A 24,216-nucleotide genomic window follows, 5' to 3' on the forward strand; every position below is an offset into this window, starting at 1 on the left:
GTATGGCTTGGATACTTTTTCACCATGCATGGCGCTATACAATTTTATTATTATTATTACCTTGAAATTGGAGTAAACTTGTAAAAATAAAATATATTTACATGTATATAATAATATGCAAACTGTGTACCTAAGATTGTAATAACAAACTGGTTCGATCCTTCATTTTGTGCCGCATCACTGGCACTGCACGTCACTGTTGTCGTGCCTACTGGGTAATTGTCACCGGACACCACGACGTTGTTGAGTTGGTCTCTGCAGACGATGTCTTCTGAATTTACTGCACCACTAACAGTGTCGATAGCCGATGGCGCTGGTAACCAATTGACCGTCGCAGTTGCTGTGCCAGAAGTAACGTTCGTGGTAACATTGGCTGGGGTGCTGATGATTGGGGGCTCATTGTCTGAGTTAAACGAGGAAACAAAAGATGGATTATCTAACCTTGGTCAGTCTAGCTATAAAAGACATAATGTTAACGCCAACCTGTGGTTGTGACACTTTAGGGTGCGTCCGATTACATGTAGCCTTCCTGGGTCGACCCAACAGAGCTCACCTGGGTCGACCCCACAGAGCTCACCTGGGTCGACCCCACAGAGCTCACCTGGGTCGACCCAACAGAGCTCACCTGGGTCGACCCCACAGAGCTCACCTGGGTCGACCCCACAGAGCTCACCTGGGTCGACCCCACAGAGCTCACCTGGGTGAGCCCCTGATAAGAGCTAATCGAACGATCATTCTCCCTCTTGTGAAGACGTCATGCATCTGCATGAGGCCGTTCCCAAGTGACCCACTCAACAAGCAGGGCACTTGGGGCTGACCCGGATCAGCCCCTGGAATGACATCAAAGCTATTCGAAGGGACTGGGAGCAGAACGCACTATTAGAAACTAAAAGGCATGAGATGTGATCTTCAAGACTTGGCAAAATATATTTGAAAAGCCTTTAAAAAAAAATCCCTTTTCAGACATAAGAATAAGAGTTGGTTTCACTAAGTAAGAATACTGTACGAATACTATACTGTACATATACTATATGTACACTAAGTAAGAATACTGGTCTTTGGCAACTACCCAAAAAATGCTGATAATTTACAAATTGTAAAAAAAAAAAAAAAAAAGCTTCCATTCTCAGCTGAGAGTGGGCAAACATAAAAGACTAATCTACAAATGTCCTTCTATTATTGAGAAGAAAAAATTTACCATCATATCTTACCGATTACTGTAATGTTGAAAGAGCTTGATCCTTCATTGCCTGAGGAATCTGTAGCGATACAAGTCACTGTTGTTACACCTACTTGGTACTGACCCAAGGTTGTCACAATGTTGCCTGCCTGGTCCGTACAAACAATTGTGCCGGCTGGAATGGTACCTTCCCAAGCATCATTGGCTGTGGGCGTAGCAATCCAATCAACAACTGCATCCGGCCGTCCAGCATCAACATTTACCCCGGAAATGTCCGGTGGAACGCTGACGATTGGTCCAACAATGTCTGCAGAGGTACAAGAAAAAAGTACTGGTAGTACAAATGTTGAATTTAAAAAAAGAAGAGTTTTATGAAAGTTTGTCCATAACAAGGCTAAAAGTCACTCTTTCTAAGGGGTCACAAGAAGGAAACGTTTCAGATGAAATTAACTTTGGAGAGCTGAAGGTAGCAATTGATATTCTCTGAGTGTAGGGCGGAGGGCGGAGGGAAACATGCACCAGGCGAGGAGTTCCAAAGAGATGCACAACGTGGAATGGCTCATTGTTCTACATCTCATGGTAGCAAAGGTGGATGGGTCAAAAACAAGCAGAAAGCTTGGTTTAAATGTGTTTGCGATAGCCGCTGCTAAAAGTGGTATTCAAATTGTCTCTAGCTACTGGGCAATCTCGGTGTCTAGGGGTAAGACATCTTCTCTACAATAGCAAATTTTGTGGGCTTGAATCCTGCCCGAGTAACATGTATGTGGCTATCTTTCAAAGGACTCTAGAAAAAAAGGTAGTATACAATGCTTTCCACACATTGCTGTATGGTTATATAACCAAAATGTCTGACTTTTAACTTCTGTTACCTGCACATGTGACATTGAGCGCTGGATCTGGGCATATACATCCGCAGTTTGGCGCGTCGTACGTCCCACCATTCAAACAGCTACCACCATTCAATGGACAAGCTATGGTAATCAACAGAGAGGTGCAAAATGTTAATTTCTTTGTTTTAAGGAAAAAGCAATGATAATAATAATTAACCATTCTTATATAGCGCATAACACATAGATATCAAACATGTCCCTAAGCGCTCTTGAGAAAAACACAACAGAATACAAAGACAAGATGTACTGGGTAACAAACAAAATGGATGAATTAAATGTTAAATAAGTGCGTCTTTAAAGCAATCTTAAACTTAATAATGGAATTAGCCATTTGCAAACTACTTACCAGCTGAAAGGACCTACGACTAGTTGTAAAAGCAAATAAAAGCCAATGGACTGACGGTACAACCCTAGCAGAGTCTTTGCTTTCGATAAAAACTCTGCTGATCTTTGAAACAACCAAGCATCAGGCCATTAACTCTTTTTGGGGGTTTTAAAGAAAAGCAGACCAATACACTGACGGGGATGATCCACTATGGCCGAGTTTGGCATATAATTGAGGGACACTGTCTGCGTTTGAAAGGATGGATTGTTACATGAATAAAACTTCCTTCTCTTTCCCTATCTGAGTATGATTTCCATGAAGGCCATACCTGAGCAATCAGACCCTGTCCAGCCTTGTGCACAGTTGCAAGTGCAAGTTGCTAGTTCCAAAGTACCTCCATTCGTACAAATCAAAGAACACACTACGAAGAGTGAGAGAGGATTAAAGTTATTGTCTTTTTATAACATTATAAATACACTGCAGTTGCAAAAAAAGCTGTTTTACTGAATCCCACTTCTGCCACATAATCCCACTTCTACCACCAAATCCCACGTCTGCCACCAAATCTCACATCTGCCACCAAATCTCACATCTGCTACCATATCCCACTTCTGACACCGAATTGTGTCATCAAAAATGCGTTCACTGTGTGAACATCTTAAAACCAATGTTAAGTGCGATGCATGTAAGACATCTTCTGTTCAAAGATTGAATATCTACGAAATGAACAACATCAGACCCGGCTTCTGAAAATTGTAAGGACTATGACAAAAGTTGACGTACCTGCAACAGTTATGTTAAATGAACATGTCCCTTCATTCATTGAGGTATCGTTGGCTCTACACGTCACTGTTGTTGTGCCCAGAGAGAAGGAGTCACCCGATGACACTGTATTGCCTGAAATGTCAGTACATGTGGTGACAGAGATAGGACCATCGACGATATCATCAGCGAATGGTATCAGTGACCAAGTCACAGGTGTATTACCATCTAATGGATTCACAAACACTGACGGGAAGTCGGCTGAACAGGTGACGTCAGGTGCCTCATTGTCTGCATAGAAAAAAAATATATACCATAAATATTTTGAACTGGGTGTACAGATACCTGTAATTTTGTATATTGAATACAAGGTACCGTAAGTGTATTATTATGTGAGCAAACTGATTGACTGGAAATAAACTGAACTGAATAAGTCATGGCACTTTTGAATTATATCAAGTCAGTAATATCCTAGACTGGACCGATCCAAAGAGGGGTATTAAATCCCAGACTTGTGTTGGCTTTTTAGGAGGGGCTGATTTGTTTTTCACTCATACACTTCGTGTACACATACATGTACAGCCCATGTACAGGCCTACCTAGAATCTAACCCTCTGATTAAGTGCAGCCATCTGGGGCAAATTTCATAGAGCTGCTTAAGCAAACAAATTGCTTAAGCACGAAAATAGCTTGCTTATTTTACACATATTACTGGCCAAAATTCCATGCAACATACATTGCTTGTGACCGGTATTTAGCTGTTGTTTACTTAGCATACCAATTGAGTGTAGTCTTGGCAGGTAATCTGATTTTTACTTAGCAAGGATTTATTTGCTTCAGCAAAATTTTGTGCTTAAGCAGCTCTATGAAATTGGGCCCTGTTCTTAGCAGGCTGCCAGCCTGTGTACTAGGTTCCAAGGTTTCAAACACCTCCCCCTCTGTGCGCCACTAGTAAGTGGAACCTTCCTGCATTGGGTTACAGCATAGATATGGAATATAATATAATACCTAGATCAGCCGCGCGTACATACTCAGGTTCTGGCTCCGGGGCAGCCATTCGCCTATCTCCAACGTGGATCTTCTACCAGCACGTGACTTTCAGCGAGTCCATAGTGAGGTTAAAGGCCTATCTCCCATGTTCATTTTCTGCGCATTGCCACCAGCACGTGACTTTTTAGCGCTTCCATGAAGAACGTGAAATTTTTGTGTACCGCTTATGGACCGTATGTACGCGCGGTCGATCTAGGTATTATAATCTATATCTCTGGGTTACAGTACTTCCGCACGGAGCTAAGAAAGTAACGAAAGACTCACCGATAACGATAATGGTGAACTGAGCGGAGCCTTCATTGAGAGATGTATCATTCGCTTTGCATGTCACCGTTGTTGTTCCCGCTCTAAACCTGTCGCCTGACATCACAACATTGCCTGCGTCATCCTCACATCTGATCTCAGCGCTAAGTATAGGGCCATCGACAGAATCAACAGCAGACGGCATTGGGGACCAATTGACGACAACATCAGGCATTCCCTGCTCAACGTTGATACCTGGAACACTAGTTGGGGTGGTGATAACAGGTCCTTCGTTGTCTGTATTATAAAAAAAATTATCAATTATTAATAGACACCGCAGAGAGTACTCTGATTGGTCACAGACTGGTCACATGGGGTGTTCTAACATGAACTAGTTCCGCTAGTTCTGTTTGAACTAGCGGAAAACTGTAAAACAAGCATATCGTTGGGTAACAGTTCTGAATGCACTGTGCATGTTATGTGGGACACTATCAAAACAAACTGTTTTTTTTCTATTGTTTTTATTTTGACAAGAGATGTTGGTGCATGACAATGTGCGCATAAAACCAACATAGTGCTTAGCGTAGAGCCAAACACCAACCACAGCATTTCAATATATGGTACTGTCAATTTCCAAAGCTCATTGAAAGGTCTGGTTCTCGAAAATATACATAAATATGTAAACAGGCGTTAAAAAAAAAAAAATTACAGCTTATAGTAAACATTAGCAAAACATTAGCAAAAAGAATGATCACAAATCACAAAAAAAGATCACAAAAAACGACAAATCATTTGGCGTAAAAAAAAAGATCCACCTACCGACAACCATGATTGTAAACTGGTCCATTCCTTCGTTCCCTGATGCATCTGCAGCTGTGCAAGTCACTGTTGTTGTGCCAACAGGGAATGCTGATCCTGAAATGACAACCGTACCATCGGCTGTCCTACATATGATGGTGGTTGAATCGATCACACCCTGGAAAGAGTCATAGGCTGATGGCAACAGTGGCGACCAAGTGACAGTAGCAGTTGCTGAACCAGAGTCGACGTTCCTTGCACGAATGTTGTTGGGCACAGTGACAACTGGAGCTTCAATATCTGAAAAATACAACACCGACAAAACCCAAATGATTAGAAGCAGCACTTTGTTTAGTTCCAAATTTACTACATGGTACAGCAGGCTAGGGGACCGTGTGTATACTCTGCACCATGTAGTTGATATTGATAGTATAAAACATTGTGAGAAACGGCTCCCTCAGAAGTGACTTAGTTTTCGAGAAAGAAGTAATTTCCCACGAATTTGATTTCGAGACGTCAGATTTAGAACTTGATGAGTTCTCTAAATCAAGCATCAAAAAGCACACAACTTCGTGTGACAAGGGTGTTTTTTTCTTTCATTGTTATCTCCCACCTACAACAACCAATTGAGCTGAAATTTTCCCAGGTTGGTTATTTTATGCATATGTTGTGATACACCAAGTGAGAAGACTGGTCTTTGACAATTAACAATAGTGTCCAGTGTCTTTAATGCGATTTTTTCAGATATCTTCTGTTTGCAAAGATTTAAAATCTACAAATGAAGACCCCTTCTGATAAATGTAAGGGAAACAAAGATGAGAGAGATTTTGAGATTTTGTTTTACCTTCACATGATGGCGCTGACAGCCCAGTAGAACAAACACATTCACAGGTGACATTATTGAATGTTCCTCCATTCACACATGAGACACTATCCAATGGACAGACTGCAAACAAACATAAATTGATTCTTGTTATATGTTAACCCGTTTAATCATCAGTGGAAGGGAATATTACAAAATTAAACAAGTAAAAGTTAACTTGCGGCCGAATCTTATGCTACAGGTACCCATTTACCCCTCGGTGAAAAGACACAATGATGATTAAGTGTCTTAAGGGTGGCACGACTGGCTTGTGCGTAAAGCGCTCACCTCTCACCAAGGTGACCCCGGTTCGATTCCCGGTCGGGGCCATATGTGAGTTGAGTTGTGCGTTGGTTGTCTGCTGTGCCACGAGGGTTTTCCAGACTGCGGTTTTCCTCCCTCAGGAAAAAATTAAACACTTCCAATCTTGGCTGTGCTCCGTGGTCATAATGGGTTGAGGTGGCTGGCAGCTGAATGCACCCTTGCATGCCTGCTTCTCGAACACGTTGTAGCCGCGTCCTTCGCAATTCAGCTCTAGCTGCGAGTAAGGCTGATTAGCTCCCCAAATTATTATTATCATTATGAAGTGCCACAAACGGGATTCCAACCCATACTCTGATGAATTGGCTACCAAAACGTTGCACAAAATTACTCGGCAGCAACACGTCACAATTTTGTTAAAACTTGTCGAAGGTTTTTAGTATAAGGAGAGGGATCATTTACCAGTGCAGGTGTCCCCGGTCCAACCTTGTACACAGTTACAACTACAGTTCGTCAAGTCCACAGCTCCACTATTCATACAGTTCAAACCACACACTGAAAATCAAAATCATACAAAAGTAAATCCTTCACGTTAACAACTTATGATTTACTCAATTGTGTCAATTGTGTTAAAGACACCATGGACACTATTGGTAATTGTCAAAGACTAGCCTTCACAGTTGGTGTATCTTAACATATGCATAAAATAACAAACCTGTGAAAATTTGAGCTCAATCGGTTGTCGAAGTTGTGAGATAACATTGAAAGAAAAAAAAAAACACCCTTGTCACACGAAATGTGGGCTTTCAGATGCTTGATTTCGAAACCTCAAATTCTAAATCTGAGTTCGAGAAATCAAATTCGTGGAAAATTACTTCTTTTCCGAAATTTACATTACTTCAGAGGGAGCTGTTTCACACAATGTTTTATACTATCAACCTCTCCCCATTACTTGTTACCAAGAAAAGGTTTTATGCTAATAATTATTTTAAGTAATTCCCAATAGAGTCCACTGCCTTTAATTGAACCTTAAACAAAAAACTTTGCAGAAAGAAACTAAGAAACAAACCTACCTTCAACAGCGACATCAAAAGAACACACTCCTTCATTCAAAGCAACATCACTTGCTTTGCACGTCACTGTTGTCGTGCCGACGGGATAGCTACCGCCTGATGTCACAGCAACGAGGGCGGTGTTCTCGCAAATGATGTTTGCGGCAAGGATTGGGCCATCAACAACATCATTAGCAGTAGGCAACTGCGTCCAACTGACAATGGCACTTGTCACTCCGGTCCCAACAAATGTGACAGGGCCAGGGGTAGGACAAGTGACAGTTGGAGGTTCATTGTCTATTTAATGAGACGAAAGGCAAACAAAGAAGACTTAGCATTTCAGGTATATCTGTTTAAAGGAACGTTACAGAATTGGTTTTGCTAGCAAAAAAGTTGCTGACAGTGCAAGCACATTATGGGATCCACCATAAACATAAACTGACAAACCTCTAGAAGTTTAAGATTGATCGGCCATCCGGGTCATGAGAGAATAGTGAAAAACAAATGACAAGTTTTCACTGCATCGATGCAAAAACAAAAATGAACAAAACGCTCACTGAGCGGTAAACTACAAACGCGAAATTAGATTGGTTATTTCTCATCAAATAGGACATTTCAGACAGAAATATTTCAAGGGATGTTTTCTACTATCATCCTCATTAGACCGTGTAAATTTTATGTTAATCTGTGATCTTCATGGTGTTTTTTTTCTAACTAATTCTGTAACAATCCTTAAAGGTCAAAGTTTTTGAAAGTGTTTGATTTCTCTATAATCCTACAGAAATGTAGACTTATACAATGAAACTAGCCTGTAAAATTTATTTTCAAAAGATTGTAGCGTTTTCTTTTTAGACTTTCCAAAAGTCAATAGCTGTTCTGTCAGCACAGGAAAATAATCCATAATTGGAACGCACAATCTAAGAAAACATTTCATGTCAAATTATTACTCAAAACAAAGATTCTTAGGTTCTTGACACAAATTTGAGCATTAAGTTTAAAACCAGAGGGGGCAAGGTTGATATTTGTAATCAGCAGAGAGAGAGACACACAACTTACCCACAACTGTGATTGTAAACTGCTTTGTTGCGGTGTTGGGGACCGAATCTGAGGCTGTGCAGTTCACCGTTGTTGTACCCACTGGATATCTATCCCCGGATGCTACGACAGCGCCAAGTTGATTCTGGCATACGATGGCAGTGATGACTCCTTCAACTGTGTCTACTGCAGAGGGTGCTGGTGACCAATTGACTACAACAGAGGCCATGTTGGCTTCAACATTGACTGATAGAACATCGGTTGGTGTTGTAATAATAGGAGCTTCATTGTCTATAGTGAAGAACAAACAAACAAATTTAAAGTGAGGTTGGAACATAGAGTTATATATAAGAACTAGAGGGCGCACTGATGATGCTTCTTGCACAAACGCTACGGGACTGCAAGAAGACACGCGCGCCATTCTGTATGCACGTTGAACACGAAGTACACGTTGGAATTTGTGTTTATTGAACGCCACGCGATGCTGTTTTGTCAACTTACAAAATGCCTGCACAAACACACGCTAAGCAATGCCTGTTTGTTCAACTTAGAAAATGGCCGCCTGCGCACATACGGGGCGCGTATATAGGCCAGTGCGCCATCTAGTTCTTATATATAACTCTATGGGTTGGGATCAATACATGTGGCAAGTTATGGCCGAAGGTCTAGTTCACCAGACCCAAACTCTGGGCCCAAATTCATTAAGCTGCTTAAGCACAACAAATGGTTAAGCACAACAAAATTATGCTCACCAGAGTATCCCAGCCAAACTACCATGTCACCTGTACAATTTGTGACCGGTATTCTGCTCGTTTCTGCTTAGTAGACAGAGCCAAGAAATTGTGTCCTACTGTCATTATCGCTTTTGCAACTTCACACCAAAAAGAAAACTCTCAGATACAAAATGACATCTAAGTTCTACCACATCTCGTATCTGGCAAACTTAATACTTGGGGATAAAAATGAATAAAAGAATTTTAAAAAACGGGTACAAATCACGTACCAAGGACTGTGATGACGAACTGTGTGGTTTGTAGGTTCAACGCAGCATCCATGACACTACAGTTCACCGTTGTTACGCCCACAGCGTACCGATCGCCTGATGCTACGCTAACACCCGAATCATCAACACATGTTATATTGGTAGAAGGGATTAGGCCATCGACGATATCGGTGGCCGACAGAGGGGGTGCCCAGACTACGATGCTGTCTGCCCTTCCAGCATCAACAGAAGCTGACATGACATTGTTTGGAGTGATGAAGACTGGTGGTTCGTTGTCTGTATAATGAAGAAGAAGAAGAAAAAAGGGAATGTTTATAGATTCAGCATTCTTCTTCTTTCCAGTCCATTATCTAATCTTCAAATGTTTGGCCAGGATTCGGCAAAAATTTCACAGCCTTCACGTTTGCTGCCATCGATTCTTCAAGGCAGCACTGCTCCTCAAGGGCGGGGCATCGTAGAAGGTGTGGCATAGATTGAGTTGATACCCCAATTTTTTCACGATTGTCTTGCATCGTCCCACCTCTGTACTTAGTCTGTTGAAGGACTTCAATTTCATTAATTTTTTTTTGCTAAGCAAAAATTAGCAGAAACAAGTTTTACATGTAATTGGGTCTCAGAATTCATCACTGCAATCTAATCTGTAAGTTTTATATACTCAGCGCCTTGAGTACATTGTTTGGTAGATACGTGCGCTATAAAGGACTTCAATATTATTATTATAATATTATTATTATTAGTACTGGTATTTTGGCTGGTAACCTTATATTCTGGCAAGCATAACTTGTTTAATGCTTCACGGCTTGTGCTAAAGCAGCTATCTAGAAATTGGGGCCTGATCATCTAAGGATCTGCTAGCCAGAAAATTAAAAGGTATTTTTCTCAAAGGGTGTAAAGTTGGCAGTTTAAATTTCCAACTTACCTATGATTGTGATACTGAACTGTCCTGTACTCGTATTAGGCACAGAATCTGAGGAAGTGCAAGTCACTACTGTTACTCCCACTGGATATCTGGCACCTGACGTCACCACCTGGCCTGTTAAGCTGTCGGTACACACAACAGCAGTAGCCCCTTCAACCACATCATCGGCTGATGGCGTGAGGGACCAGACTACTACAGCATCTGGCCTGCCAGTGTCTACATTTTGGCCTCGAACACTTGCTGGAAGAGTCAGCACTGGTCCTTCATTGTCTGCATTGAAACCAATGAACGATGAGTGTCAGTGTTATGTTGCAATTATTATCATTATTATTCAACAATTATATAGTGCCTCTCCAATGAACGAGGAGCATTAGGGCCTTGTCACATGAGGCAACTTTTACAGGCAACTTGGAGGCAAACAACTGCAGTGCATGCTACCGGACTACTTTTGTAGCACGTGAGTAGTTTTTCAAACAATGTCGTACAATCCCCTACAAAAGTATGTGAACATTATTAATTTTTATATTATTTTATTTTATTATTTTTTATTACCCATACACCAATGTGTGTTAGCACTGTATACTCAATACTTCCCAGAGTCCTGTGAAAAAAAACCTCAACCCTCCCTCTAAAAAGAAACCCCAAAACAACAATACTCATTATCCCCGATGCAAATATAACATCTATTATATGTGATCATTCAAATGTGAACACTGTTTCTTCTTGGAAATTGCCTGGAACTGGTTGCCTGGAAATTGCCTTGTGTGTGACAGGGGCCTTAGTGTTTTATGTTGCAATTATAATCATTATTATTCAACAATTATATAGTGCCTCTCCAAAGTGTTGAAGCACTTTACAAAAAAAATGTAGAATTTTAAAAGCACCAACAAATATTATATTAAACAGTGAATAAAAATACACTGCACAATAGCAGTGAAATATGAAGAATTCCTTTTTGAAATATGAAGATAAAAAAATGTAAAATAATTTACAAGACAGCCAAAATGTTCAAATATTATATACAATTACTAATAATAATCATACAAGCAAAGCACAATATTATCACACAATCATCCCAAATAATAGAAACTAAAATTTTAGAATTAAGAACATTGTGTTATCTATTATATGATAATAATAATGATGGGTTTTGATATAGCACTTTATAACACCCCCTAGTGGTGTATCTAAGTGCTCGGTATATCCATGGAGCAATAATTTAGTTTAAAACTGAGGCAAACCCTTCCTCTTCATGGTAAGTGTACTGGGTTCTTTAGCGTACAATACACAACTGGTACCCACAATACCTACAGGTTTACGTACCATCCAAAGGACGCAACAATAATGGTCAAGTGTCTTTCATATGAACTTCGTAGAAAGTAGCAAAACTATTGCTATCAATCCAAAAATTGCAAAATTTTATTTTTTTTACCTCAGATAAAAAGGATAGATTATAAAGCCACCCCGACAACCCTGATGACCTACCGACAACTGTGATGGTAAACTGTGCCGTCCCTTCATTTCCCTTGGAGTCGCTAGCTCTGCATGTCACCGTCGTCAAGCCGACCGCGAAAGTATCTCCTGACGAGACAACATTACCTGCACCGTCTGTGCACACGACGGGAGTAATTGGTCCCTCCGCAGCGTCTGTTGCTGATGGTTGTGGCGGCGACCATGTGACGGCAGCATCGGCAAACCCTGAGTCAACGTTGGTAGAGGGGATGCTACTTGGAACGGTGATAACTGGACCCTCATTGTCTAATGAAAATGAAAATTGATTCCAATTTCAATATTTGTTTGATATAACTCATACCCTTCCGACAATTTAAAAAAACAAAAAAACAAAAAGGTGCTGGTCCACCCAACACATGATCACCAAAATCTGTCTGCAGTGATACGACCTTGCCTCGTTTAAACAAATGGGCATAGAGCGATCATTTGGGAAATGACACGGCAAAGCATCCTATAGTTATCCATATAGGACTCCTCTATTCAATTTTGGATTTGACACCATTGAGAATTGGATCCAGTGAACTAGACCGCTCGACCACGCCACGCCACAATGGTAACTTACCGATGACCGTGATGGTAAACTGGTCAGAGGCTTCATTCATTGAAGTATCATTTGCTCTACAGGTGACTGTGGTCAACCCTACAGGGTATCGATCTCCAGACGTCACCACGTTGCCTGCTTGGTCCTCACACACTACGATCAGATTGAGAGTACTCTCCCAGGCATCCACTGCTGTTGGTAAGGACGACCAAGCGACGACAGCGTCAGGTCGTCCGGCGTCTACAGGCTGCCCGGGGACATCGTTAGGTAGGGTCAGAACTGGCGGTTGAATATCTACAGAGACACACAAAGAAAATTATGTTAAGCTACAATTTCCAGACTCATCTTGGGTTCATTTGAATATCAAGCTGCCCTCCAAACAGCTGCCCACATCACCACTGACTGCATTGTTCATAGTTGTCCTGGCGAGCAGTCCCTTAAGGAGCCAGGCAGTCTGGCCACATAATTGAATCAAAATGAATTGAATCAAATTGAAATGACTGACCTGCACATGTGACACTGAGCGCCGGATCTGGGCATATACATCCGCAGTTTGGCGAGTCGTACGTCCCACCATTCAAACAGCTACCACCATTCAACGGACAGGCTAATCAGAAAGAACAATGTTATAATTATTATTATAGGGCTAGATAGCTCAGTTGATAGGGCTAGATTGCTCAGTTGATAGGGCTAGATAGCTCAGTTGGTAGAGCGCCGGCACGTTAAACCGGAGGTCGTTGGTTCAAATCCCGCTCTAGTCAATTTTTCTTTGTTCAACCCAAAATAATTTATGGAATGTACCCAGTCAGTGTCCCTTGTGGTTTATTATTTAATTATTATTATATTTAATTTCAGGCGGCTGAATCTCTTTAAATGAGTTTTGACCCCCATTGTTTTTTAAACAAAAGGCATTCATTTCTCAGAAAAGTGATTTTGTTCGGATCAGCTACACCTAGGGCCAACTTTGATCAAGATTTATCATCGACTATTAAGTTATCCGGAATTCTGTCTAGTCAACGATAACAAGGACTATTCAACTATTTGGAAACAAACCTACTGGGCATGATCGCATCGCTGGTTACCAATAGCCATTTCCATAGCACAGTGGACTAGTTACAAGGAAATGGAAACAGACGTGAACCGCAGCCTCGAGTCACATTGACATGATTAGAGTCTGTTCGCACTTCAGCTTCTGTGCACATGCCAAACATTTGTCCCTACACCAACACTAGTCTTCTCACTTGGTGCATCTCAACATGTGCATAAAATAACAAACCTGTGAAAATTTGAGCTCAATTGTTCGTTGAAGAAAAACACCCTTGTCACACAAAGTGCTTTCAGATGCTGGATTTCGAGACCTCAAAATCTAATTCTTGGGTCTCGAAATCAATGAGGAAAATTACTTCTTTTATGAAAACTACGTTACTTCAGAGGAAGCCTTTTCTCAAAATGTTTTATACTATCAACAGCTCTCCATTGCTCGTTTCCAAGTAAGGTTTTATGCTAATAATTATTTTGAGTAGTTACCAATAGTGTCCACTGCCTTTAACCATTGTGCGAACTTGGCCTACGGTACCAATGCCCAGGGTTTAAGCCCATAAGGGCTGCCTGGGTACTTCAAATCAACAAAAACTTACCGGTGCAGTTGTCTCCAAACCAGCCTTGTGCACAGTCACAATTGCAAACAGTCAAATCCAGTGTTCCATTATTCATACAGCTCAATGGGCATTCTGATATGACATGGAAAAAAAAATCTCTCAAATCTAGACCACAAAAACCATCACCATTTGTTTTTGTCGAGAGCAGGGCTTTGTTACTGCTACAAAAGTGTTCCTGTAGCATACACTGCAGTTGGTTGCCAGCAAGTTGCCTGTAAAACATTGCCTCGTGTGACAAGGCTCTTAGATTACTCAGTTTTTAAGTTAAAATTACTTGGATAAGTTGTGTTTGGACTTGGCTTTTTTTGTATGTTTTTTAAGCATCTTGAGCGTCTTCTTAGGCTGCCATTGGTGCTACATGTGTATAAGTTTACGTTATTACTATCATTATTATTATGAACACCTACCTATAACTGTAATCTGAAACACTCAAAGTCTTTCATTTGGTATATGTTTCCTCATTGTACGTCTTGAAATTACTGCCACTTTCTGAAACATGTTAAAGTTGAGCGCCAACTATTTCAACCTATTTTGCCCCTTTTGTTTTTTGCAAACTCTAAAAAACAAAACGTGTTGTCACCTACCTAGAACTGTAATCTGAAATGAACAAAGTCCTTCATTTAGTTCACTGTCCGAGGCTCTGCAGAATACAATCGATTCGCCGACCGGGAACAGGGTTCCAGATGTCACGCTTCCGGCATCGCCACTGCATAAAATGCCGTTATCACCGATGACACCATCAACTACATCAACGGCAGAAACGGACGGTACCCAGGGGACGAGGGTACTTGGTGTTCCAATTGCTACAAAGAATCCCGAGACAACTTCTGGACACGTGAGAACAGGCGGGTCATTGTCTGGTGAAGAAAGATCAGAACAGAGTTAGTTAATCGAGTTCTAAGATTCAGTGAAAAGGAACTGGGAATCGATGAGCAAATGGAGGAAGTTCTTCTTCTTATCGTGTCCACAAACTAGATATTGTGTTTCAGCCAGAACTGGACACCATTCCTACCCAGGTCAAAATTCCAGTTGAACCTAGTTAAACTGGGTTTAACTGGAACTAGTTGAAAACCAGTTGATAAACTAGTTAAACACAGTTAAAACCAGTTGGTTTAATATGGAAAATGGACAGAGACCAACTGGTTTATAATTCCAACCCAGTTAAACACAGTTAAACCTAGTCCAAACCAGTTGGTTAATATGGCAAATGGACGAGTTTGGTCACTATCCAGTTGAACCAGTTGACACCAGTTAACTAGGTTCAACTGGAACTTTGACCTGGGTAAATATCATGCAAGGTCCTCATTTTGCATTCTCCGTCCACTAGGGGGCATCTCAGGAGGTGACCTATAGTTTGTGGCTCTGTCTTACAAATGCAGAGAGAGACCTTGCACCAGCCAGTTGATGTTCTAAGTCTGTTGAGGCCCTTCCATTCAGCCCAATGGAGGAGGTCTATTTGTTGAATTGTAAAGAGCGTTTCCTAGCAAGTTGGTTGTCTTTAACGAGCTTGAAAATTCTTAAAAGTTTTTTCTTACATTGGTGAGTACTCCGAAAAGATATTCACCATTAAAACTTACTTGGTTAAAGCCAGTGGACACTTCCGGTAAACAGTATTTTCCAAGGCCCACACTTCATGTATAAAAACTTATATATAAAACAACCAATCTGTGAAAATTTACGCTCAATCGGTCATCGGAGTCTGGAGAAGATAACGGGAAAACCCATCCTTGTTTTCGTACGTTTCGCCGTGTCGTGACATGTGTTTACTATAAATCTGTAATTCTTGATGTCGAGAATTGATAACTGTTTTTATGTTTTCTCAAAAAGTAAAGCATTTCATGGAATAATAATATTTCAAGAGTAGTCTTTCACCATTACCTTCTGTAAACCTTGAAATTGGAGTAAACTTGTAAAAATAAAATATATTTACATGTATATAATAAAATAATGAATAGGGTAGATGGCCTTAGCTTTTGATCCAATCCGAACCTTCTTCAGAGGCATAAACAAGTACAAACAAATACATATCTATTTATAGAAAAAGAGAGGGGGAAAGGGATTAAGGAAAGGATCCAGAAAGTAGCGGGAAAATAACAGCCAATCAAAGTTTCTATTTCAGAGACAATATTGGTGGCTATGAACCAATAGGAGTGAAGTGGCGAGGACAAAGGATGTTTAGAATGAAAGGATGGGTTACTGGACCATAAAAGTGGTAAAAAAATTGTTCGACAACAATGCAGGGAGACATGTATATAATAATTTGCAAACTGTGTACCTAAGATTGTAATAACAAACTGGTTCGATCCTTCATTTTGTGCTGCATCACTGGCACTGCACGTCACTGTTGTCGTGCCTACTGGGTAATTGTCACCGGACACCACGACGTTGTTGAGTTGGTCTCTGCAGACGATGTCTTCTGAATTAACTGCACCACTAACAGTGTCGATAGCCGATGGCGCTGGTGACCAATTGACCGTCGCAGTTGCTGTGCCAGAAGTAACGTTCGTGGTAACATTGGCTGGGGTGCTGATAATTGGGGGCTCATTGTCTGAGTTAAACGAGGAAACAAAAGATGGATTATCTAACCTTGGTCAGTCTAGCTATAAAAAACATAATGTTCGTGCCAACCTGTGGTTGTGACACTTTAGGGTGCGTCCGATTACATGTAGCCTCCCTGGGTCGACCCAACAGAGCTCACTTTGGTCAACCCCACAGAGCTCACCTGGGTCGACCCCACAGAGCTCACCTGGGGTGACCCCACAGAGCTCACCTGGGTCGACCCAACGGAGCTCACCTGGGTCGACCCCACAGAGCTCACCTGGGGTGACCCCACAGAGCTCACCTGGGTCGACCCAACGGAGCTCACCTGGGTGAGCCCCTGATAAGAGCTAATCGAACGATCACTCTCCCTCTTGTGAAGACGTCATGTACCTGCATGAGGCCGTTCCCAAGTGACCCACTCAACAAGCAGGGCACTTGGGGCTGACCCGGATCAGCCCCTGGAATGACATCAAAGCTATTCGAAGGGACTGGGAGCAGAACGCACTATTAGAAACTAAAAGGCATGAGAGATGATCTTCAAGACTTGGCAAAAAATATTTGAAAGGCCTTTAAAAAAAATCCCTTTTCAGACATAAGAATAAGAGTTGGTTTCAACTTCAATGAGAAAGTAGAACTTACCATTAAAACTAATTGATCACTATGGCTATGCATATGTTGGTATACATGTACACTAAGTAAGAATACTGGTCTTTGGCAAATACCCAAAAAATGTTGATAATTTACATATTGTAAAAAAAGAAAAGAAAAGAAGCTTCCATTCTCAGCTGAAAGTGGCCAAACACAAAAGACTAATCTACAAATGTCCTTCTATTAATGAGAAGCCAAAATTTACCATTGTAACTTACCGATTACTGTGATGTTGAAAGAACTCGATCCTTCATTGCCTGAGGAATCTGTAGCGATACAAGTCACTGTTGTTACACCTACTTGGTACTGACCCAAGGTTGTCACAATGTTGCCTGCCTGGTCCGTACAAACAATTGTGCCGGCCGGAATGGTACCTTCCCAAGCATCATTGGCTGTGGGCGTAACAATCCAATCAACAACTGCATCCGGCCGTCCAGCATCAACATTTACCCCGGAAATATCCGGTGGAACGCTGACGATTGGTCCAACAATGTCTGCAGAGGTGCGAGAGAAAAGTACCGGTAGTACAAATGTTGAATTTGAAAAAAAGAAGAGTTTTATGTAAGTTTGTCCTTAACAAGGCTAAAAGTCACTCTTTCTAAGGGGCCACAAGAAGGAAACGTTTCAGATGAAATTAACTTTGGAGAGCTGAAGGTAGCAATTGATATTTCTCTTACAACAGTCTCTGAGTGTAGGGTGGAGGGAAACATGCACCAGGCGAGGAGTTCCAAAGAGATGCAGTACGTGGAATGGCTCATTGTTGTACATCTCACCGAAGCAAAGGTGTATGGGTGAAACAAGCAGAAAGCCTGGTTTAAATGTGTTTGCGATAGCCGCTGCTAAAAGTGGTATTCAAACTGCCTCTAGCTACTGGGCAATCTCGGTGTCTAGGGGTAAGACATCTTCTCTACAATAGCAAATTTTGTGGGCTTGAATCCTGCCCGAGTAACATGTATGTGGCTATCTTTCAAAGGACTCTAGAAAAAAAGGTAGTATACAATGCTTTCCACACATTGCTGTATGGTTATATAACCAAAATGTCTGACTTTTAACTTCTGTTACCTGCACATGTGACATTGAGCGCTGGATCTGGGCATATACATCCGCAGTTTGGCGCGTCGTACGTCCCACCATTCAAACAGCTACCACCATTCAATGGACAAGCTATGGTAATCAACAGAGAGGTGCAAAATGTTAATTTCTTTGTTTTGAAGAAAAAGCAATGATAATAATAGTTAACCATTCTTATCTAGCGCATAACACATAGAAATCAAATATGTCCCTAAGCACTCTTGAGAAAAACACAACAGAATACAAAGACAAGATGTACTGGGTAACAAACAAAATGGATGAATTAAATGTTAAATAAGTGCGTCTTTAAAGCAAAACTTAATAATGGAATTAGCCGTTTGCAAACTACTTACCAGCTGAAAGAACCTACGAATGGTTGTAAAGGCAAATAAAAGCCGATGGACTGACGGTACAACCCTAGCAGAGTCTTTGCTTTCGAGAAAAACTCTGCTTATCTTTGAAACAACCAAGCATCAGGCCATTAACTCTTTTTGGGGGTTTTAAAGAAAAGCAGACCAATATACTGACGGGATGATCCACTATGGCCGAGTTTGGCATATAATTGAGGGACACTGTGTGCATTTGAAAGGATGGATTGTTACATGAATAAATTTTCCTTCTCTTTCCCTATCCGAGTATGATTTCCATGAAGGCCATACCTGAGCAATCAGACCCGGTCCAGCCTTGTGCACAGTTGCAAGTGCAAGTTGCTAGTTCCAAAGTACCTCCATTCGTACAAATCAAAGAACACACTACAAAGAGTGAGAGAAGAATAAAGTTATTGTCTTTTTATAACATTATAAACTGCAGTTGCAAAAAAAGCTTTTTTACTGAATCCCACTTCTGCCACATAATCCCACTTCTACCACCAAATCCCACGTCTGCCACCAAATCTCACATCTTCCACCAAATCTCACATCTGCTACCATATCCCACTTCTGACACCGAATTGTGTCATCAAAAATGCGTTCACTTTGTAAACATCTTAAAACCAATGTTAAGTGCGATGCATGTAAGACATCTTCTGTTCAAAGATTGAATATCTACGAAATGAACAACATCAGACCCGGCTTCTGAAAATTGTAAGGACTATGACAAAAGTTGACATACCTGCAACAGTTATGTTAAATGAACATGTCCCTTCATTCATTGAGGTATCGTTGGCTCTACACGTCACTGTTGTTGTGCCCAGAGAGAAGGAGTCACCCGATGACACTGTATTGCCTGAAATGTCAGTACATGTGGTGACAGAGATAGGACCATCGACGATATCATCAGCGAATGGTATCAGTGACCAAGTCACAGGTGTACTACCATCTAATGGATTCACAAACACTAACGGGAAGTCGGCTGAACAGGTGACGTCAGGTGCCTCATTGTCTGCATAGAATAAAAATATATACCATAAATATTTTGAACTGGGTGTACAGATACCTGTAATTTTGTATATTGAATATAAGGTACCGTAAGTGTATTATTATGTGAGCAAACTGATTGACTGGAAATAAACTGAACTGAATAAGTCATGGCACTTTTGAATTATATCACCAGAGTGCAATGCTCTTAGGAGTCAAAGTCATTGATATCATAGACTGGACCAATCCAAAGAGGGGGATTAAGTCCCAGACTTGTGTTGGCTTTTTAGGAGGGGCTGTTTTGTTTTTCACTCGTACACATACGACCACTGTACAGGCCTACCTAGAATCTAGCCCTCTGATTAAGTGCAGCCATCTGGGCCCAATTTCATAGAGCTGCTTAAGCAAAAAATTTGCTTAAGCACGGAAATAGCTCGCTTATTTTACACATGTTACTGGCCAAAATTTCATGCAATATACATTGCTTGTGACTGGTATTTAGCTGTTGTTTACTTAGCATTGAGTGGAGTCTTGGCAGGTCATCTGATTTTTACTTAGCAAGGATTTATTTGCCTCAGCAGCTCTATGAAATTGGGCCCTGTACTTAGCAGCCCCCGATTTCACGAAACTCATCGCAGGTAGCGACGCATCGTAGGGTTTGCGATGCGTTGCAGACCTATAAGACACGTCGCGGCTGCGACGAGTTCACAACTTACGACATGTAACCGGTCGCAACTTGCACTTGCGACGCATCGCAGTGCTTCGAGAAATCGGGGGCAGACTGCCAGCCTGTGTAAGGTTCCAAGGTTTCAAACACCTCCCCCCTCTGTGCGCCACTAGTAAGTGGAACCTTCCTGCATTGGGTTACAGCATAGATATAGAATATAATACCTAGATCAGCCGCGCGTACATACTCAGATTCTGGCATCGGGGCAGCCATTCGCCTATCTCCAACGTGTATCTTCTACCAGCACGTGACTTTCAGCGCGTCCATAGTGAGGTTAAAGGCCTATCTCCCATGTTCATTTTCTGCGCATTGCCACCAGCACATGACTTTTTAGCGCTTCCATGAAGAACGTGAAATTTTTGTGTACCGCTTATGGACCGTATGTACGCGTGGTCGATCTAGGTATTATAATCTATATCTCTGGGTTACAGTACTTCCGCACGGAGCTAAGAAAGTAACGAAAGACTCACCGATAACGATAATGGTGAACTGAGCGGAGCCTTCATTGAGAGATGTATCATTCGCTTTGCATGTCACCGTTGTTGTTCCCGCTCTAAACCTGTCGCCTGACATCACAACATTGCCTGCGTCATCCTCACATCTGATCTCAGCGCTAAGTATAGGGCCATCGACAGAATCAATAGCAGACGGCATTGGGGACCAATTGACGACAACATCAGGCATTCCACGCTCAACGTTGATACCTGGAACACTAGTTGGGGTGGTGATAACAGGTCCTTCGTTGTCTGTATTATAAAAAAAATTATCAATTATTAATAGACACCGCAGAGAGTACTCTGATTGGTCACAGACTGGTCACATGGGGTGTTCTAACATGAACTAGTTCCGCTAGTTCTGTTTGAACTAGCGGAAAACTGTAAAACAAGCATATCGTTGGGTAACAGTTCTGAATGCACTGTGCATGTTATGTGGGACACTATCAAAACAAACTGTTTTTTTTCTATTGTTTTTATTTTGACAAGAGATGTTGGTGCATGACAATGTGCGCATAAAACCAACATAGTGCTTAGCGTAGAGCCAAACACCAACCAAAGCATTTCAATATATGGTATTGTCAATTTCCAAAGCTCATTGAAAGGTCTGGTTCTCGAAAATATACATAAAGATGTAAACAGGTGTTAAACAAAAATTCACCGGCTTATAGTAAACATTAGCAAAACATTAGCAAAAAGAAAGATCACAAATCACAAAAAAGATCACAAAAAACGACAAATCATTGGGTGTAGAAAAAAGATCCACCTACCGACAACCATGATTGTAAACTGGTCCATTCCTTCGTTCCCCGATGCATCTGCAGCTGTGCAAGTCACTGTTGTTGTGCCAACAGGGAATGCTGATCCTGAAACGACAACCGTAGCATCGGCTGTCCTACATATGATGGTGGTTGAATCGATCACACCCTGGAAAGAGTCATAGGCTGATGGCAATGGTGACCAAGTGACAGTAGCAGTTGCTGAACCAGAGTCGACGTTTTTTGCACGAATGTTGTTGGGCGCAGTGACAACTGGAGCTTCAATATCTGAAAAATACAACACCGACAAAACCCAAATGATTAGAAGCAGCACTTTGTTTAGTTTCAAATTTACTACATGGTACAGCGGGCTAGGGGACAGTGTGTATACTCTGCACCATGTGGTTTGGTGCATCGTGTTTTCAATGATCGTATGTGTATTCAAAAATGTATTCAGATCCTGATCACGGCCAAATTAAAACTAGCAAATATCTAGTCTTGTCAAACTTACTTTTTTAAAAGCTTTAGTAACAGCTTTCTTTGGGATTTATTGCCACTGTATTTTGCCTTCATTTATATGTGAAAAGGAACAATTATTTGACTCGCCCGGCGGGCTAGTGAGGAAGGATTTAGACTCGCTCACCGCTATTTTCAATTGCATTTGGCGACCGCTAATTTCGAACCCTGATGAGTTAAACAGTAACATCAGACCCCTTCTGATAAATGTAAGGGAAACAAAGATGAGAGAGATTTTGAGATTTTGTTTTACCTTCACACGTTGGCGCTGACAGCCCAGTAGAACAAATACATTCACAGGTGACATTATTGAATGTTCCTCCATTCACACATGAGACACTATCCAATGGACAGACTGCAAACAAACATAAATTGATTCTTGTTATATGTTAACCCGTTAATCATCAGTGGAAGGGAATATTACAAAATTAAACAAGTAAAAGTTAACTTGCGGCCGAATCTTATGCTACAGGTACCCATTTACCCCTCGGTGAAAAGACACAATGATGGTTAAGTGTCTTAAGGGTGGCACGGTTGGCTTGTGCGTAAAGCACTCGCCTCTCACCAAGGTGACCCCGGTTCGATTCCCGGTCGGGGCCATATGTGAGTTGAGTTGTGCGTTGGTTCTCTGCTGTGCCACGAGGGTTTTCCAGACTATCCGGTTTTCCTCCCTCAGGAAAAAATCAAACACTTCCAATCTTGGCTGTGCTCCGTGGTCATAATGGGTTGATGTGGCTGGCAGCTGAATGCACCCTTGCATGCCTGCTTCTCGAACACGTTGTAGCCGCGTCCTTCGCAATTCAGCTCTAGCTGCGAGTAAGGCTGATTAGCTCCCCAAATTATTATTATCATTATGAAGTGCCACAAACGGGATTCCAACCAATACTCTGATGAATTGGCTACCAAAACGTTGCACAAAATGACTCGGCAGCAACACGTCACAATTTTGTTAAAACTTGTCGAAGGTTTTTAGTATAAGGAGAGGGATCATTTACCAGTGCAGGTGTCCCCGGTCCAACCTTGTACACAGTTACAACTACAGTTCGTCAAGTCCACAGCTCCACTATTCATACAGTTCAAACCACACACTGAAAATCAAAATCATACAAAAGTAAATCCTTCACGTTAACAACTTATGATTTACTCAATTGTGTCAATTGTGTTAAAGACACCATGGACACTATTGGTAATTGTCAAAGACTAGCCTTCACAGTTGGTGTATCTCAACATATGCATAAAATAACAAACCCGTGAAAATTTGAGCTCAATTGGTTGTCGAAGCTGTGAGATAATATTGAAAGAAAAAAAACACCCTTGTCACACGAAATGTGCGCTTTCAGATGCTTGATTTCGAGACCTCAAATTCTAAATCTCAGGTCGCGAAATCAAATTCGTGGAAAAATACTTCTTTTCCGAAATTTACATTACTTCAGAGGGAGCTGTTTCACACAATGTTTTATACTATCAACCTCTCCCCATTACTTGTTACCAAGAAAAGGTTTTATGCTAATAATTATTTTGAGTAATTCCCAATAGAGTCCACTGCCTTTAATTGAACCTTAAACAAAAAACTTTGCAGAAAGAAACTAAGAAACAAACCTACCTTCAACAGCGACATCAAAAGAACACACTCCTTCATTCAAAGTAACATCACTTGCTTTGCACGTCACTGTTGTTGTGCCGACGGGATAGCTACCGCCTGATGTCACAGCAACGAGGGCGGTGTTCTCGCAAATGATGTTTGCGGCAAGGATTGGGCCATCAACAACATCATTAGCAGTAGGCAACTGCGTCCAACTGACAATGGCACTTGTCACTCCGGTCCCAACAAATGTGACAGGGCCAGGGGTAGGACAAGTGACAGTTGGAGGTTCATTGTCTATTTAATGAGATGAAAGGCAAACAAAGAAGACTTAGCATTTCAGGTATATCTGTTTAAAGGAACGTTACAGAATTGGTTTTGCTAGCAAAAAAGTTGCTGACAGTGCAAGCACATTATGGGATCCACCATAAAC

The 24,216-nt window shown here is 41.4% G+C and overlaps 1 protein-coding gene across 1 annotated transcript in view; it reads right to left on the bottom strand.

Annotated features, from left to right (window-relative positions):
* LOC139948105 (uncharacterized) overlaps positions 1–24,216 on the bottom strand; it is a 56,268-nt gene that overhangs the window by 18,126 nt on the left and 13,926 nt on the right. Inside the window, exons 18-45 of the mRNA XM_071946135.1 lie at positions 23,805–24,080; positions 23,197–23,289; positions 22,455–22,556; positions 21,698–21,973; positions 20,904–21,179; positions 19,462–19,731; positions 19,011–19,103; positions 18,343–18,444; positions 17,499–17,774; positions 16,367–16,639; positions 14,676–14,948; positions 14,071–14,163; positions 12,939–13,040; positions 12,455–12,727; positions 11,866–12,138; positions 10,381–10,650; positions 9,462–9,737; positions 8,480–8,749; positions 7,445–7,720; positions 6,834–6,926; positions 6,093–6,194; positions 5,270–5,548; positions 4,472–4,747; positions 3,179–3,448; positions 2,724–2,816; positions 2,050–2,151; positions 1,212–1,487; positions 131–403 (exon numbers count right to left, since the gene is read on the bottom strand). Of these exons, the coding sequence (XP_071802236.1) occupies positions 131–403; positions 1,212–1,487; positions 2,050–2,151; positions 2,724–2,816; positions 3,179–3,448; positions 4,472–4,747; positions 5,270–5,548; positions 6,093–6,194; positions 6,834–6,926; positions 7,445–7,720; positions 8,480–8,749; positions 9,462–9,737; positions 10,381–10,650; positions 11,866–12,138; positions 12,455–12,727; positions 12,939–13,040; positions 14,071–14,163; positions 14,676–14,948; positions 16,367–16,639; positions 17,499–17,774; positions 18,343–18,444; positions 19,011–19,103; positions 19,462–19,731; positions 20,904–21,179; positions 21,698–21,973; positions 22,455–22,556; positions 23,197–23,289; positions 23,805–24,080 (5,907 nt within the window). The remainder of the gene's footprint in view (positions 1–130; positions 404–1,211; positions 1,488–2,049; positions 2,152–2,723; positions 2,817–3,178; positions 3,449–4,471; positions 4,748–5,269; positions 5,549–6,092; positions 6,195–6,833; positions 6,927–7,444; positions 7,721–8,479; positions 8,750–9,461; positions 9,738–10,380; positions 10,651–11,865; positions 12,139–12,454; positions 12,728–12,938; positions 13,041–14,070; positions 14,164–14,675; positions 14,949–16,366; positions 16,640–17,498; positions 17,775–18,342; positions 18,445–19,010; positions 19,104–19,461; positions 19,732–20,903; positions 21,180–21,697; positions 21,974–22,454; positions 22,557–23,196; positions 23,290–23,804; positions 24,081–24,216) is intronic.

Source organism: Asterias amurensis, chromosome 15 (assembly GCF_032118995.1).
Source record: "Asterias amurensis chromosome 15, ASM3211899v1".
Taxonomy (NCBI): Eukaryota; Metazoa; Echinodermata; class Asteroidea; order Forcipulatida; family Asteriidae; genus Asterias; species Asterias amurensis.